Source organism: Vombatus ursinus, unplaced genomic scaffold (genome assembly GCF_900497805.2).
Source record: "Vombatus ursinus unplaced genomic scaffold, bare-nosed wombat genome assembly UNPS02014946.1, whole genome shotgun sequence".
In the NCBI taxonomy this organism is placed as follows: Eukaryota; Metazoa; Chordata; class Mammalia; order Diprotodontia; family Vombatidae; genus Vombatus; species Vombatus ursinus.
In genome coordinates, this window is record NW_020954724.1 from 2,468,382 (window position 1) to 2,487,047 (window position 18,666).

At 36.9% G+C, this 18,666-nt stretch overlaps 1 protein-coding gene across 6 annotated transcripts in view; it reads left to right on the plus strand.

Annotated features, from left to right (window-relative positions):
• CFTR (cystic fibrosis transmembrane conductance regulator) overlaps window positions 1-14,631 on the plus strand; it is a 233,898-nt gene extending 219,267 nt beyond the window's left edge. For all 6 annotated transcript variants that reach the window (XM_027845011.1, XM_027845012.1, XM_027845015.1 and 3 more), the window contains 4 exons: window positions 5,670-5,759; window positions 9,673-9,845; window positions 10,533-10,638; window positions 12,909-14,631. In XM_027845011.1, coding sequence (XP_027700812.1) covers window positions 5,670-5,759; window positions 9,673-9,845; window positions 10,533-10,638; window positions 12,909-13,109 — 570 coding nt within the window. In that variant the 3' untranslated portion in view covers window positions 13,110-14,631. The remainder of the gene's footprint in view (window positions 1-5,669; window positions 5,760-9,672; window positions 9,846-10,532; window positions 10,639-12,908) is intronic.
• The last annotated feature ends 4,035 nt before the right edge of the window (window positions 14,632-18,666 follow it).

The following is an 18,666-nucleotide window of genomic DNA, read 5'->3' on the forward strand; positions in this document are numbered from 1 at the left end:
CTACTCTTTTCTTTTTTGTCTTCTATTGCTTTTCCTAATGTATTCTTTCTCTCTGTATCAAAATCTGACAGCTTTCCTGAAGATTCACCTGAAATGCTATCTCTTCCATGGTTCCCATAGTTGGAAGTGATCTCTCTTTAAATAACCTTAGCATTTGACTTTTAATCCTTATGATAATTATCACACAATATCTCGTATTATCTTTGTGTACTTGTTTTGTCTCCACTATTTCTTAGCTATTTAGAGACAACATTGTGTTCATTCATCTTTCTGTCCCTCACAATACCTAGGACAGAACTTTACAAACAGAAAATATTCTACAAATATTTATAGTAGCCAATATTTTTTTAGTGCTTTCTCTCTGAGATTACCCCCAATTTACTCTGTACGTATCTTGTATGTACATACTTGTTTGCTTACTGTCTATCTCATTAGAATGTGAGCTTCTTAAAGGCAAGGACTGTTTTTATTTTGTTTTGGGTTCTTGGTGCCTGACACATAAAAACCACTTAACAAGAATGATGAAGGAAGGTTTAATGGAAGGGGTGGTATTTTTTAATGTATCTTCTAAGATTGATAGGATTTGGTCTGAGATATGTGGGAGGTCATTGCTGGGAGGAAAAGCAACAAAAATAAAATCACAGAGATAGAAATTATTATACTAGGTGGAAGACAGTGATGTTATTGACCTGGTTGGAATGGAAAGTAAGTTTTAGAGAGGATAGGGGAAAAAGAATTAGCAAGTGAGGAATTTGGACTTAATATCATAGGTATTGAAGGCATTCTAAATTCTTGAACAGGAATATGAGACATTAAATCAGTTTTCCGTCAGCCTGCTGTGAATAATTAGAGGTTGGAGATCTTAGAGTCAGGGACACCAACCTTGCACTTGACAGGGTTAGAATCCAGTCCCACAACCAAAGAGGGTTCTAGAATTTCCAGAGAAATAGCAGAGATCTTTGTGGTGCCATTAGCCAGGAAAAGATGCTATTAAAGTAGTTTATTTTTATCTTTTATTTTTCATTGATGGAATAAAACAAGCATCTCTGTAACATAGCATAATAAAAAAGATAATTGTACACAGAACTGCAAATCTACTATGCTAAAGTACTTTAGCTATGGTATGATGATGATGATGGCTAGGATGGGGGTAGCAAGGGAATGGAAAAATTATTGGCATTGGAAAGAGGAAGGGTTAAATCTATGTTAGTACTTGTGGAGTTATGACAACATATTTATAAGAAACAGATTAGGACCATTTTAAGTTAGTGAAAAGCTTTCAAACTTGGACATCCTTCACTCCCAAGCTAGGCTAGTTTGAAACAGGGTAATCTGTTGTCTATTAGTGTCCATTTACTTGCAGATACAGTCTGAGACTCATTAACTGATAGCTTTCTTACCATTTTTTGTTATCTCATATTAAACAATGTCTATTCATATGATACATGTTTTCAGAGGCTCTCAAAGTGTTCCCTAGAAGTTAGTCTATTCTTACCATACTTGGTACAATACATAAAGGGGAAATCAGGCCACTCATAGTTAACTAATTTGTCCAATAGGTGAATAATTATTATTTCCTTATAGTTTCTTGATTCCCAAGAATTAATCTTTATGCTATTCATAACATTAAATAAATACTTACACACTTGAAATGTCACTTTCTATGAGCATTTGTTTTATAGAGAAAATAATTCATTCTGATTCACAGATGCTGATTAAAAATTGTTTAGTTTGGTCCAACAACTAAAATCATTTTGAAAGAAGCACTATTCAATCCAGTAGTACTAACTAATATTTGTAAAAGAAATTTAAATGTTTAGTTAATGATATGAAACTTTTAGCAGTGAGAGAGTTTGTTCAGTTAACTTTTCCATACCTGGGGGAGTACACAATTATTTTAATGTTAGTCAAATTAGTTATAAACAAAAATTATAGAACTATTTCCTTAACGATATCAAGCTCATCACAGTTCAAGCTTTGGACATTTAGCCCTAGAAAAAAATTTTCTAACTTCGTTTTGAAAGGGTCAAAAGCATAACCTGCTGTGAGGAAAGACATGGTTGACATGTCAATATTCTAGTGCCTCTAGTTTTAAAATTTCTGCCCTAAACTTTCTTTAGCATTTGTAAAGAAAGATAAAAATGCATATTGCCAGTTTTCTTCATTATAAGACTTCTACATGTAGTAACACATATCCTATATCCCTGTGTCGAAATGATTCATCTCTGGTCAGTCTGGCTTGCAAGCAAAGCTAATGAGATGACTGCTCTAATTTTATGATGAGACTATTTATTTACCATATATGCCTTCACCTAAAAGGGTATAGGATAGGTTTCATAAAGTATAGCATGATTACTAGGATCTTTGCTAATTTTAGCTACTTTAGAATGAAAAAAGTCCTAGGTGGCTCAGTGGATAGAATGCTGAACCTGCAGCTAGAAAGACCTGAGTTCAAATCTAGCCTCAGACACGTACTTTCTATGTGACCCTGGGCAAGTCACTTAACCTGTGCTTGCCACCTGTGAGATGGGGATAACACCTGCTTCCCAGGGTTGTTGTTGTGAGGATCAAATGAGAAAATATTTGTAAAGCATTAGCACAATGCTTTGCATGTAGCAAATACTTTATAAATACTTCCTTCCTTCCTTTTCTTTCCCTTCTCTTCTTTCTTAAATCAATCAAGGAAGGTTACTTCTCCCAGTCCCTATGCCTTTTTTTGATGAATCCTTTTGTAAAAACAAGAGCCCTTTAAAAAACAAACTTAATACCCCAAAATTAGTATTTCCATATAGGAAGTTGAACAAAAAGATGATCACAAGTGAAACTGTGAACCTTTATTGTACATAACTTCCTTTTTTTTTAAAAAAAAAAGTATGTAATAAACATAACATGCTACTTTCAAAATTGTCCTGCTTATCTGTTTCCTTTTATACTTCCTTCTGTTCTTTTTGCATTTAAAAAGATGTTTCAATTGTCCTCTTTTCTTTCCTTTCTTCTCCCAATCCCCTGCAACATTGTTGTTCAGCTTCTTATTGTTTCCCCTCTAATGTTAACTGCATTGACTTTGTTCCTGCAAAAAATTTAAATTTTAGTGTTCATTCAACACATAACAGATTCTGCTTCATCTCTTTATTTAATTCTGTGTCAATCTTTGTGTTTCTTGTAAATAACATATTGTTGGATTCTGCTTTCTGATTCATTCTATTATTCTCTATTTTATGGGTAAGTTCATCCCATTTATATCTGCAGGTATAATTGATGATTTTGCATTTTCTTCTATCCTGTGCTTTCATATTTTTCCCTATTTCCCCCATCTATCCCCTTTTTTACAAAGAAGAAGACAGTTGTGAGAGAGGAATGTGCTCATATACTGGTCTATGGTGCCTCTTCTCTTCCCTTTGCCCAGCCCTTATCACCACCTCAGGATTTAATAATTGTGCAAGCTTCTTGAGTCAGAATTTGTTTTGCTTATGACTAATTCTCCACTGAACCTGGCCTTCTTCTTAATCCCCATATCTCCTATCCCTTTTCTAGACTAACTCTCTGATGAATTTAATGACTTTTAGCCACAAATTCTTTGGATGTGTGTGTGCATAAGAGTGTTTGTGTGTGTGTGTGTGTGTGTGTGTGTAAGTGTGAGTTCATGCACTCATGCTCAACCCTCCTTTGTCCAAGTCAGATGAAATTGAGGTTCATGTAATACATTTTACTCATCCCTTCATCCATGTTTATATAGTGTTATTCTCAAACACTTTGATTATGTGAGTTACTAAATTTTACCCCTTCCTTGCTCTCCTTTACCTTAATTTTCTTTCTTCTCTTAAGAGCATCAAAATAAAACAAAACTTCTCCCAGTCCCTATGCCTTTTTTTACTCCCTATGACTCTTGAAAACATTTGGATTCTGAGAAGATTTTTTGTTCTTCCCTGCCTATTAGAATATAAACTTCCTCATCCTATAAGTATAGTTCCTTCCAATTGCTCAAATGTATTACTCAACCTTTCTATGTTTTTCATGAAATCTGTGTTTGCATTTTAAGGTACCTATTCAACTCTGGTCTCTATCAGGAATACTTTAATATCTTTTATATTGTTAAAGGTAGATTTTTTTCACCCTGTAATATTATACTCAGTTTTTCTGGGTAAATTATTCTTATTTATATGCTTTTATCTTTTACCTGCTAGAATAACATTCCAAGCTTTCCTCTTTTTAGTGTTAGTTGCTATGTCTTTTGTGATCCTAACTGTCTCCTTGGCACTTGATCTTTTTTCTTTCTGGTAACTTACTTTTTTTTTCTCTTTGATCTAGAAGATCTGGATTTTGACTTTTAGGAAGTAACTGGTGGTTTCTTTCAAGTTCCTTTCTAGTCTTCCAGTGGGAAGGCTTCCATGAGGTATACTTAAAGGCAGGGGGTTTTATAATCTTTTCCCTACTACCTGTAGACTTCTGTCTGTCTCTTTTTGGGCGAAATGGTCTGGGAAAATGCTTTTACTATAATTTCTTCTTGGATCTTAGAAGACCATTACTCATCTTAGTACTCTTTTTTGATCCTCACTGAGGTAGTTGTGAGAGGACTATAGGCTGTTCTGTTCCCATTTATACTTCCAACTTGAGAGCTTCAAGGATATTTTTGTAAAGTGAGTAGTCATTGGCTACTTTACACATTTATAATGTTTTAGAGAGGCAACAAGTTATATTGAATAGAAAACTGTTCTTGAAGCTAGGAAGTCCTCCATCTGATTACCACCTCTGAAATAGTGGGTGTGTGACCTTGGCCAAGTCACTTCACCTCTGAATGCTCTAAGCGACTCTCTAAGACTATAAGTTGAAGATGAGGTGCTGACTGAGAATCCCCTGTATCAGTGAAGTCACAGTTCTAGTCCCTATCCCTATAATGTTTTTGTCTCACATTTTCTAATAATGAGGAAATGGCAACCAAAATGAAGAGTTCTATATAACTTTCAACTGCTTGATTCTTTTTACATACTTAAAGAAATAAGAATAGCTATACTCTGTGTTGAATATTTTTTAAAAAATCCATAAAAGCAATTTTGTTTAAAGTCTAAATTTAGTGTGGATTGTGAAATAAGACTGCCATTGTGATGGACTGCCTGGTCCAAGTCGGTGGGAATTATGTCATTGTGCGCAGGATTCTTCTTAGATTTGAAATTAGATTTGCAACAAGAAGTACTGCCCCTCAGGCTATTATTTTTGTTCTAAAATATATAATCAATAATTTTGATAGACTAAGCTCTTCTCAGGAATGCAAAGAACTAAGACATCTCCAAAAGTCTCATAATGGAAAATACTATCTACATCCAGAGAAGGAACTATGGAGTCTGAATGTAAATCGAAGCACAGTATTTGCTTTTTTTTCTTCTGTTTTGTTTTGTTTCTTTTTTCTTGTGTCTCCTCCTGTTGGTTCTAATTCTTCTTTACAACATGACTAATGTGAAAATATGTTTAATAGGAATGTATATGTAGAGCCTATATCAGATTGCATGCCATCTTGGGGAAGAAGATAGGGAAGGAGAGGGAGAAAATTTAATACTTAAAAGCTTATGGAAGTGAATGTTGAAAACTAAAAATAAGTTAATTTTTAAAAATACAAAAATAGTATATAGTCAAGTTTTTAATCATATCCTTTCCTTTTTCCTCTACCCAAATAGAAAGTATTTATATTTTCTGGAACATTTAGAAAAAACCTGGATCCTTATGGACAGTGGAGTGATCATGAATTATGGAAAGTTGCAGATGAGGTAAGAGTGTCTACCAAAGATGTGTACATGACAGCTGAAGCAGTTTTTTTTTTCCTATAATGAAAGAGATAGTCCAGCTCAAGACATTAAAAATGGTTGTCACTATTAAGATAATATTGGAAATGCCCTGCCTATTGTTTCATTCATGAACATACTTATGATATGTTCATGACAAGGCCTCACACCTAGTTGATGTTTAATAAATATCTGTTGAGATGAATTGATTTCATGACATATCTTACTCTCAAAATACAAAAGTTATTGTAGATGAGATTCCATCAAGTGAATGTATAATACAAGGGGCAAAATGCAGGATTTGGTCTCAGGAGGACCTGGGTTCTAATACTGATTCTGCCACTAGCTATGTGACTTTAGCCAAGTCACTTGACCTCTCTGGGCCTCATTTCTCATCTCTGTAATGAGGAGATTGGACTACATGGTCCGTAAGGACCCACCTACCTCTAAATCTATGATATTTTGAATCCACCCTGATTAAAGGTACTTAAGTAAATGTTCTAAACAAATACTAATATCATCCTGTCTAAGTTTCAGTTTAGATAGACTTAGCCAGATTCAGATATTCCTTCTGATCCCAAGCTGTCCCTTATATAAGAGGTTTTTCCTCCACAACTCTTATTTCCACCTGGAGACTATGTCAGTTCTGAAGATGTCCTGAAATAGGCAAGGGGATCCAATTTGGCAAGAGATGATTGGCTCCAAAATGACAGTTATGACCTAGGACAAAGCTAGCCACCCTGTGGGATGGCATAAATATATCTCTGGGACTCCCCTGTGATAGAATAGTCAGAACTCCCCCTTCTCATGTGAAGGTGACTGCTACAAGGATATATACATGTGCTGTTGCTTTGGGCAGCATCCCGGAGAAAGATAATGTAATTCACTGTAATTTACCAAACATTCAGAGTAAATGTGAGATTCATGATAATAACATGCTGGTATCATAGATTCAAAGTCATGAGTTTTTAAAATGTTTATCAAATTTAACTGCCTTCTTTAAAAACCAGACTTTTCTTGTCTTTTTTTTTTTACGTACTCTAGTCCTTCTCCAAATACTGTTATATCCCAAATCATCCATTTTTTTTCTCACCTCTCTTCAACATGCCCATGTTAGGTACTGTCAGTAGCTTTGAATTGTTACTGAGTGTTAAACACTTACTTGTCGAGTGCCCAACCTTAACACAGACCTAATAAAATACTACTTAGATTAACCATTTTCATTATTCAAGTTTCCTTATTACCCAACAAAAGTTCTTTTCATGAATGTTTTAGAGAAAACATTAACTAAATTTTCAAACAATACACTTAGGGATCTTTGATCTACAATTTAGAGGAGGTAAGGTTTAAGGATGCCATTTTTAGGTTGGGGAAATACAATGTTGGGGAAAGGGTGAAATTAGAGTAGGAACAGTATCTGAACCTCATGACAGTTTGATATCTTGCCAGTTCACACAGGAGATGATAGTATCAGAATCATAAGAATATTGCAGGTTAAACCAAAAGAAATACTAATGAGTCTCACACATAATTTTAAAAAGTCAAAAGGCTTACAAAAATGCTGCCCCACCCTCACTCCACATTTTAATTTGCAACACTACTTTTAAGTATAGTAGAGCTAGAATTGTGGTAGATAGATATTCGTACATGATGTGTGAGTCTCATGATTATTTACATTGTCATATAGGGTGCTGAACCTTGGAGTCAGAAAGACCTGGGTTCAAATCCACCTAAGACTCTAGTTGTATGACTCATGGCAAATAACTGCTCTGAGGCTCAGTTTCCTCATCTGTAAAATGGAATTAATAATAGTAACTACTATACAGCAGGGTTGTGGGGATCATATGAGACAGTGCATAGTAGAAACCTTAAAGTGCTCTATAAATGTCAATTATGATTATTGTTACATCTCCCATATCAGTAATATGCTGTTCATCACATATCAAATGACGTTATTGACTTAATCACTGATAAGTCTTATGGAAATGAGTTTGTGTCCACATGTATTCTCCTGGTCCCCTGAGACCATATGTGTGGAATGACTGACCAGAGTTAGGCTGCGCTTGATATTTATGATTCCAATGTCCTTTCCAGCTCTAGAACTTGTTACTTTATAAGTATAATCTGGATGAACACTTGTAAAGGAGGCTATGGATGTAATACATCTTTTGGGTATGGTTGGGCTAATTGACTAGGTAACTAGGTGGCACAATAGATAGAGCACTGGGCCTGGAATCAGGAAGACCTGAGTTCCAACCCAACTTTAGACACTTGCTAGCTGTGTGACCCTGGGCAAGTCACTTAACTTCTGTTTGCCTCCATTTCCTCATCTGTAAAATGGAGAGGACAGTAGAATCATGAATATCAATTTAACTATCACCTGGGGAGTCTTTCATTACCAGTTGTAGTTCCTCTGAGTCTATTGATTCACACTAAGAGTAGCTTGAAACTCATTTATCATCTGTTTACTTATATTTCCAGAATATATTTTTGCTTGACCTTATTTAATCTGAAGATTATTCTATTTGGTAGAGAATACAGAGGCAAAATAGAAGAAAGATTAGTTTTTCTCAGTCAGCCACTATTTTTTCCCAATTTTTAAAAACATTTTTATTTAAAGTTTTGAGTTCTGAATTCTATCCCTCCTTCCTTCCCTCTCCCCTTCCCTCCCCAAGCTGGTAAGCAATCAGATATAGGTTATACTTGTGCAATTATGTAATGTTACATTATTATTATGTAATGTTACATAATATGATGTTAGTCATTTTGTGTAAGAAGACTCTAATAAAAAAATGAAAGAAAGGAAAAATAACTTGCTTCAGTCTGTATTCAATCAATGTCAGTTCTTTTTCTGGAAGTGGATAGTATACTTCATCATTATTCCTTTGAGATTGCCTTAGATCATTTTATTTCTGAAAATAGCTAAGTCATTCACAGTTCTTCATCAAACAACATTGCTATTACTGTGTACAACATTCTCCTGGTTCTGTTTACTTCACTATGCATCGGTTCATGTAAGTCTTTCCATGTTTTTCTGAAATCATCCTACTTGTCATTTCTTATAGCACAATAATATTCCATTGCAATCATATATCACAACTTGTTTAGCTATTCCCCGGTTGACGGGCATCCCTTGGATTTCCAATTCTTAGCCGCTGCAAAGAGAGCTGTTATAAATATTTTTGTACAAATAGGTCCTTTTCCCTTTTTTTGGATGTCTTTGGGGTATAGCAGTGGTATTACTGGATCAAAGGGTATGCACAGTTTCATAGCCCTTTGGGCATAATTACAAATTGCTCTCCAGAATGGTTGGATCAGTTCACAACTCTACCAACAATGCATTAGTGTCTCAGTTTTCTCACATCCCCTCCAACATCCAACATTTTCCTTTTTTGTCATATTACCCTCTTTGATAGATGTGAGGTGGTAACTCAGAGTTGTTTTAATTTGCATTTATCTGATCAATTGTGATTTAGAGCATTTTTTCATGTGTCAGTCATCTACTATTAATGTCCCATCTACCCCAAGCAGTAGACTGAAGCTTTATTTCTCATTAGACTTTAAACACAGATAAAACAAACATCCTTTGTCGCATGACTCATGTTGTTTGGACTTTAGTGTTCCTGATACTATTCCTATAGGATCTTTTAATTCTTTTATAAAGCAAGACATTCTCTTACTTCAAAGTACAAAACAAATTTCTTTTTAAAAAGCTCTAAAATTCTTAACTGATTCAGGCTGAGAGTTTGTAAACTGTAGTTAAACTGGATGCTTCTGAGAACCTCAGTTGCTCCATTCTACCTGTTCAAACTCATGTGTGTTTACCCACATGGCATTTTGAGGACATGTGTGAATGGTCACTAAGAAAGCTGTTTTTCCTCTATTCCTTTTCCTGTAGGTGGGACTGAAATCCGTGATAGAGCAGTTTCCTGGCAAGCTGGATTTTGTCCTCGTTGATGCTGGTTGTGTTCTAAGCCATGGCCACAAACAGTTAATATGTTTGGCTCGGTCTGTTCTTAGTAAGGCAAAAATTTTGCTACTGGATGAACCAAGTGCTCATCTGGATCCCATGTAAGTTATAGTGTTTCTATTCTTTTGACAAAACAGAAAGCAGAATCATTTAGATCTATTTATCATTGACCCACATTTTCATGATGCCATCTCCTGTGTAACCCATAGTTACTCACCTAGAAGCAGTAAGATTTCATGGTGAAAATGCTACAATACTAAGTGTTCAGTGGTGCAGGTTTATTTATCTGAATGTGAGTCTCACTCCTAGCTCTTGCAGACCACTTCAAAATGCTACGCAAACTTGCAGTGTTAACAGAGGATGAAGCTGTATAGTTACCCAAGTAAAGCCTAGCTGCCTAATTTCCTTTTTTCCATTTCAAACACAAATGTAGATGTGATATTGGTAGTGTGTGACAAGAATACAAATAGTAGTATATTCATGGGGTGGAAATGTTAGTGATTTTCATATAGGATATTTTATTTTGATACCTTAAAAGTGTTTGCCTCATAGTTCCCACGTACTAAAAATCTGACCTGTTGGTAAAAAAACTGATCATAACTAATTCTATATCAAAAATATTCTCTTTTTAAATATGCTTTTTATAAAGGATGGTAAATTATTCAAGAGTCTTAGAAGACACAGACAGGCCTGTATTTATTTATTTAGTAAGATCCCTTAAAGAGCTAGATCCTTAAAGTTCTGTGGTTATGTGGGCTCATTATTCTTTCTCTCTTTTTAAAAAAAAGAACGTATCAAATCATTCGAAGAGTGCTGAAGAATGCCTTTGCCGACTGCACTGTAATCCTCTCTGAACACAGGATAGAAGCAATGTTGGAGTGTCAGCGATTTTTGGTGAGTATTTTATAATTTACTTATAACCTGATTTCCTTATTTAATTCCTGGTTGAAGAATTCTAAGTTAAGGTTCTCAGGTGTGTGAAGGAGGCTATATTTAGAAAGTCTCTGCAAATATTCCCAGTGTAGAAGTTCCTTCCTTACAATTGTGTCATGTGAGGCCACTGAGTATTACTCAATGTAGCTGCCCAACTTTCTGGGTTTGATCCAAGCTGTGAGGTCATATTGGAATTAAGTGAATCTGAAATGGCAGCAGATTGCTTATTAATGTGGAGTATTTATGAGACTCTGCTTGGGGTCCAAGCTGTGAGACCGTGTTTCGGGTGAAACCATCCTATGAAAAAGTCCTTCTGGTACTTATTCTAATTAAATCCTCTTGGATGACATCCAAAGCAGACTTATGTTGTGCTAAATTCTGTATTGTATTTGATCATATTTTAGTCAGCCTCTAGAGTTTTCTTGTTTATACTCTTGAATATAGAGCACTCATTAGTATCAGGTAATCTCTTTTTACATCTGATGTTGAAAGGTTCAGCAGCTTCTGTTCCTTGTGGATAGCTCCATTTGGTACGCTTCCCACCCTCCTTTTAGTGGCAAAATCTCCTGCAGTTTTGTTTTTTTTAAATGATGATTCGAAGCTCCCCTAGGCTTAGTCACAAGGAAATTCTAAGGATGTATCACAGTATTTCTGTCAAGCCTTTGTACATCCCTGAGCAAGGACAAACATTTCTATGTTTAAGGAGCTTCTTTATTTTTAATTATCCAATAAGTGATGAATCTGGAGATAGGCTCCTGGTCTTGCTGATGGCTTAACTGCGTGAATGAAATTGGGCTCTAGTTTGCCCATTGGGGTCTATGGGTTGTTCAAGAAGGACAAGCAACTCCCACATGAGGGCTTGCTGGGCCCTTTTCAGGGCTGCTTATGTAGCTTTGGTGTCTACCTGGTACTCAACCCTTACTTGTGGCTCCAAGGAGCTGTGGCATTCACAGTGGCCACACCCTGGTAAACTGTTTTGGCAGACAGGCTAAACCAGGTTGAGGAAACCAATGGGCCTCAAACCCATCAGTGAGTTGGGGGGATGTCTACCTCAAGCATGTGAAGACTTCTCCCTGTGGAATGGGCGGATGAGAACAATTTGTACCAATGGCCATGAAGGAAGTCGAAGACTTTTGTCTTGCCACTGGACTTTGATGACTCTGGAAGAAAGAGTGAGGCGGTGGACTTTTATGCAGCTCTGACTCACTTAAATCCAACTTGCATAGGAATCAAGACATCACCCTATAATGTCATTGATCCTATTCAAAAATGAAGGACAAACAACAATAGTTTGCCCATCTATAATATGCCATTCTTGGGTGGGGAAGGGACTGGAGGGAGGGATAGAATTTGGAACTCAAAATTTTAAAAACTGAATTCTATAAATAGATAGAAAGCAGGGGAAAAAAAGAAGCTGTATGGTGCCCAACAGACACAGATAGCTGATTAATAATTATTTGTGGTTATTTAAGAATGAAATAAAAGTATTTTTCTTTGTAATATGCCATTCAGTCAACAAGAATGTCATGCTAACTTCATACTCAATACTGAACAGGCTGCTAGTTTTGCTATATACTAAACACATAGATTTCCAAGGTGATGGATCCTAGGGCTATTGATTTAAAGCTGGGTCAGAGTTCATTTCATCCAATTTGTTCACTTTATAGATGTGGAAACTAAGACCCAAAAGGTTAAGTGACTTGCCCCAAAACTGTAAATGACAAAGACAGGATTTGAAGTCAACTTCTGGTTTCAAATCCAGCAGTCTTTCTATTACACTATGAAATGAACCAAATTTCTATCATGGAAACTGGTGAAGGACTTTGGCATTCTTTCTTAGAAGGTGCTAGAGTAGGAGTGTCAGTGGTCAGTATTTTACCTGCCAGAGTTGACCCTTGCTTCTTACTGACCCATCATGTTATGGCTAATTTTGTTTGTTTATTTTGATTGTGATAACCCTCTGCTGTCTGAAAAACTGCCATGCTGCTATGTGTAAGGACCATAGTATAACATGGGCAACTCTAGGGCCTCTTTAGAGCTTGAGCGCTCAGACTGAGTAAATGAGGTAACACTGATGATGACCTCCTCTTTGGAGAGGGGCCTTGGGGGTTTTATCTCTTCCAAAGAACTTATGGTAAGTTCTCACTCTACTTTCTGCCTTGTCTGCTTGTTAGGTCTGGTATCTTAGCTTATATTCTCCCTGAGGGGCTAACTGGTCCACATTTCCCTAGGTCATAGAAGAGAACAAAGTGCGACAGTATGAGTCCATCCAGAAGCTGGTGACTGAGAAGAGTCTCTACAGGCAGGCCATCAGTCACTCAGACAGGATGAAGCTCTTCCCCCACCGGAACTCAAGCAGGCACAAGTCCCGAGCCAAAATCACTGCCCTGAAGGAAGAAACAGAAGAAGAGGTACAGGAAACCAGGCTTTAGATATTCACCACTGCAAATTCTTGCCAGGCTCACCTCGGCTCTTTGAATTTTTTGTGAAAAGAGAGCCTTTTTCCTTCTGCCTGGGAAAACTGTCATGAATAATGTTCCAAACTGAGAAAAATGAAAGAAGGCTCCTCATGAAACACTGTGTGTGTGTATGTGTGTCTGTCTGTCTGTCTGTGTCTGTGTGCACGCTTGCGAGCGCATGACACACATGCCTGTGCATGCCTAGGGATGTGCCTTCTTGGCAAAGTGAAGCAATGTAAAAGGCCTCAAAGATCCTTGAAGAGTTACCACTTTTTTTTTTTAGCGACCCAGATTGCCCTGAGACACCACTTCATATTTACTTATTGTATATGTGGGGACCGTGAGCCAGAGCTTTCCAAGAACAGTTTATTTGCCTTATAAAATTTGGTAGGAAAAATAAAGCTATTATGTCTCACTGTAAGGTAAACAAGATGCATTTAGGTTCATATACCTCCATTTCCCCCTTTTCTTTAGCATCATAAGAAACAGATTGATTATTCTAACTTTTCAAGAATTCTCTGTGATAGAGATGGCCTCTATATCACCATAGTGCATAAGTCATAGCATGTAGGAATTAGTGAAGGAAGTGAGATCTGGTTGTCCGGATGTCAGGGTTAAGAATGATTCAAATATAGGAAAATCCAAGTCCACTAATCTAGATAGTCTGGACCCTTCTCTCTACATGGAGATAGGGGTTGGAAAGGTCCTGTATGGTAGAGAAACATTATGCTATGTAAACTGATACACCAGGACTTCTTCTTCAGTATGCTAGTAGTGTAAAGGTGGAAGGTGTGGAGAGCTGCCCTTGTGTAAGACTGCCTAGTACTATAGTCCAGGTAAACCATTGTTCTGGGTGGAGGCATGATGAATACAATAGGAGACACTGCAGGAAAACATGAATTCCAGAGGTGTTGTGTGTGGCAATGTCTGTAGCTTCATAGTATATATACAAAGTGACAGATAGGACAGAAGACACATTGAAGTAGAATTAATAATGAATCAGTTTTTATATTCTTCCAATTGCAGTTTTAGAATGTAAAGGAGTTTTTCCCTAAAAAATATTATTTATTTTAATACTGTGTCTTAATATAAAGAAAATTATGTATTTTGAGAATGATTCTGCACAAATAGAAATATATTTGTATAAAAAGATTTTTATATCAGAACTATATACTTTTGTGACACTACTTATTTTTATTCTACACTTTATTAAAACTGGAAAAAAATTGCCAGACCCTAGAGGGAGGTGTAACAAAGGGGCATTAACTACCTTTTCAGATGTGTAGGAAAGCATCATGCTTATATAGATGTTGCACCTATTAGTTTTATTTGAAATATCTGATCCAAAGGGTCATCTCAACTAACTATCTTTCAGGTATAGTCCCATAGAAGACTATTGCAAAGTTTGAACATTTTTCCTAGTGTACACTGTTTTCTGAAATCAAGGTAGGCCTTGAAGATTGAATTTTATTTATTGTCAAGAAAGAGTATATCATGTGTGTTAATAAAATTCATATATTTGTGTACAAATCAGCTGCCTTTCAGATGCATTTATTAATTTTATACCTTCTGAGTGCTGGGGTTCTTACAAATGTATGGGTTAACTCTTAGCTCTGAGAATTAATCATTAATTGAAATGACTTTGAGACTTTTTGTGCCTCCTAGTCTCCCTTCATTACCTAGCATATGTGTAAGGATGAAGAATGAATTGAATTCTCCTGTTCAACATAAACTCTTTGAAAATCCTAGATGGACCATGGTTACTTCAAAAGCTACTTCTATGTTTTTTCTTTAAGGTTTGTGAAATAGTTTTGAGGAAGTGAATGGCTATTGTATCATCTATTTCTTCACTTTGAAAGCCCTTTCAAATTGCACTATTACTCTTGAAAGCCGCTGTATCAAACCCAGGTTCGGATCCATCCTATCCCGGTGACGTCTCTGCTTCCTGGCTTCCTTGCCCTCTTTCAAATCTGACTAAAATCCCACCTTCTGTAGGAAGCCTTTCCCAGCCCCTCTTAATTCTGGTGCCTCTCCTCTGTTCATTATTTCCTATTTATCTTGTGTATAGCTTGTTTGTACATAGTTGTTTACATGTTTATCTCCCCCATTTCATTGTAAGTTCCTAGAGGAAAGGGATTGTTTCACTGTTTCCCCAGCACTTCCATAGTGCCTAGCACATAGTAGTTGCTTAGTAAATACTTATTGACTGCCTGACAGGTAGGTAATACCTAGTAATATGTGTCTTTGTTGATTTTATGGGGTTTCAGTCATGTTTTCTGATAGAAAAAGCAGTTTCTCTTTTAGAATAAATGCGTAACTCTTTCAGGGACCAGGTACATGTGGATATGTAAAAACTGACTAGTCTACATTACTTCTGTCCTTGCCATAAACTCATAGGAAGTAAGTGGTTTTGTTGGGTATTTTGCACCTAGATAGCCTCACACATATTCCTCAGAGGACACTCTAGGAGCATATTATCTCTGTTTCCTTCCATTTAAAAAAAAATTAAGCTAAAAAAAAAACAAACAACTTCACAAAGGCCACATGAATCATGAGCAGAGTGAATGGGAAAATGAAAATTCAAACTCAGGAAGACCGTTTTTATAACAGTAAAACCTGAAAGCACAATTAAAAAAAAAGTAAAAGATTTGTGTTTGTTTCTATCTCTCTTGACCTTGTCATCTGTTTTCTGATTTTCTTCTCTCACATCGACTCATCACTTCTTGAAATTGGAGAGAACTTTAAGATCTAATCCCTACCAATAGATTTGGTTCCTTTTTTATATACCTGCCTCTTGTTATTTACATTTCTGTAATCACTTTCCAAATTTTCTCTGGCCAATTTTCTGTTCTGCCTTTCTTGCCTTTGTGGTCTGACCTTTTTATTAATCACCCTCCCTCCCGTCCTAGTTGTTCACATCCTTAATCGACTTAACTTTTCTTCACTTCCTCTTCTCTCGGCCCTTAACTTTTTTTCTTTCTCATGATGAGAGAAAACACAAAACAAAACAATACCTGCCAGTAACTTGCTACCTCCCAGGGTTGGGAAATGGCAGTCCGTCAGAAAAAGGCTAATAAAACCCCCAAAGTAAATACTGTAGGAGTAGGCCAACGTAAGAATCTCAAATACTATTTAGAACACAATTTAGAGTTCTGTTTAAAAAGCTCAATATCCAAACCTGTTTAACCTGTAAAAACAGGTGTAGGCTATCCCACTTCCCTATTAAAAGATAGAGGTAAAAACCTATAAAGGCAAGACAAATATATTAGGGCATGAGAACTCCAACTCAATAGAGTTTCAAAATATAATCAATCAGTCCAGTGTCCAGGGTTGCATTCTCTCCAAGTAGCATTCAAGCCTCTTCCTAGTAGCCTTCCCCTCTTGAGAAAGGGAATTTTCCTGGTCTGTTTGGTGGAGGTAATTCAAATTTGCTGCATATTTGGAAAAACAGAGAGGCAACATAGTATAGTGGATAGAGAAACTGCCTGGGAGCCAAGCTGGCTTGGGATCCCAAGTTCAAATCCTGTCTCTGACATATATTAGCTGGGTGAGCATAGGCAAGTTATCCCACCTTTCAACTCTTAAAAAGGAAGATGACTTCCCCTTCTTCATTGGTGTGGAGTTGTCCATCTCCATTGTTGTGTACCTGGAATTTCTGATACCTACACGATCACTATTGATACCAACATGGAATTTCTGATACTGTCCACCTTCCCCATGAAAACAAACAAACACAAGAATAGATTCAACAGATTAGAAATATAAAACTGTGTGCACTGAAATCAGACCATAGCAGTGTGATACTAAGAAAGCTTGGACACAAAGTTGACAAATTTAATCAGATTATCCTGAAGTATATCTTCCTCTTCCATCCCAATCAAGGGGAATGTTAACTTTTCTTTTCATACCAATGAAATATGGTATAATGGCTAGACAGCTGGCCTTGGAGTCAAAAAAGACCTAGGTTCAAGTACCATCTCTGACACATACTGGCTATACAACCCTGGAATAGTCACTTAATCTCTCAGTTCTCATAGCAACTCTTTAAGACAATAAGTTGCTGAGGTGCCTACTTATATTGGCAATGAGAATTTCCTCATCCAGAAGTTCCCTATGTCAATAAAATCATAGGTCCAGTTCCCATTGCATATTCATCTGTCAGTGATCAGGGATCCACTAGAGGACTCAAAGAATCCACTGCTGGGATTAGAGGGACCAGCTTGGATATCGAAGGTATACATTTGGATGGAGCAGATAGACCTAGCTTTGGGAGACAATAGAAGTGTGGCATCCTAACATTGTCTAACATATGATAAAAGAAACTGAGGCAGGGCTCTAAGACAATGGCACTTTGTTCAAAGGTCCATGGCCCCTCTAATGAAGTGGACCTCAGACCTATCTCATGATCTGAGATGCCCCCTTCCACCAGGGCCTTAGTTTTATAGTCCTTAGTACCCAGACAATACAGATACAGCAAACTAAACTACAGAATCTCATTGATAGACCTTGCCTTTGACCCTCAACTCTCCAGGAGGGTCTACACAAAATGCAGAATCCCATTGGTTGACAAGTGGGCTAATGAACAGACTTTGACAGACCTATCTTGACCTTTCAGGAGGTCCTACCAAGAAGAGAGTACTGAGCAGACCCATGGTCTGGGCTGATAAATAGATGTCAAAACAAGTGCTGATGGACCAGTAGACCAGGCAGGCCACAGGCTGGCAAAGTGGACCACTTGTTGGCCAAGTGCTCATGGTCATCTCCCCATGTTGGGCGATAGAGGGATGACAAAGGATGGAGGGGCAACAAACATAGCTGGGGGACGTTCCATGTAATTTAGTCACCTCTACCATACTGGGCTTGGTCACCATAACAAGGAAAAACAAGGGTGGAAGTCTTCCAGTTAGCTTCCTATGATTGAGCAAGTGAATTTATAATCTACAGCTCACGGTTCTGGGGCCTAATATACAGAACTTATCATCACTACCCCTATGGAATCCTATCAGACTGATTAATACTGATTGGAATAAAATAGGGGTCCAATAAAATAGGAGTCTAATTAATCATCTGTCACAGAAGGGAGGACATTCCAAGACTATTTCAAATAAATGGATTACAGTATGATTTTGTTTTTTTCCTTTTGACAAGCCAATCAGGGTTAAGTGACTTGCCCAAGGTCACACAGCTAATAAGTGTCAAGTGTCTGAGGCCAGATTTGAACTTGGGTCCTTCTGACTCCAAGGCCAGAGCTCTATTCACTGTGACACCTAGCTGCCCCTACTACAGTGTAATTTAATGAAGATACTCATCATTTCATCCAACAAAGACCATAAAGAAGCCTCACTATTTAACACTGTCTTTGAGGTCTTCCCATGGAACCTTGTAAAGAAATCCTTTTTGGCTACTTTAGTAACTAAACTCTTTAGGACTTGGTCTAATACGTGCCTGATTTACATAAATCATTTTGTAAACCACACATGCTGCATATCATTTATCATTATTATTGTCTTTATGGAATTCTGCTCTATAA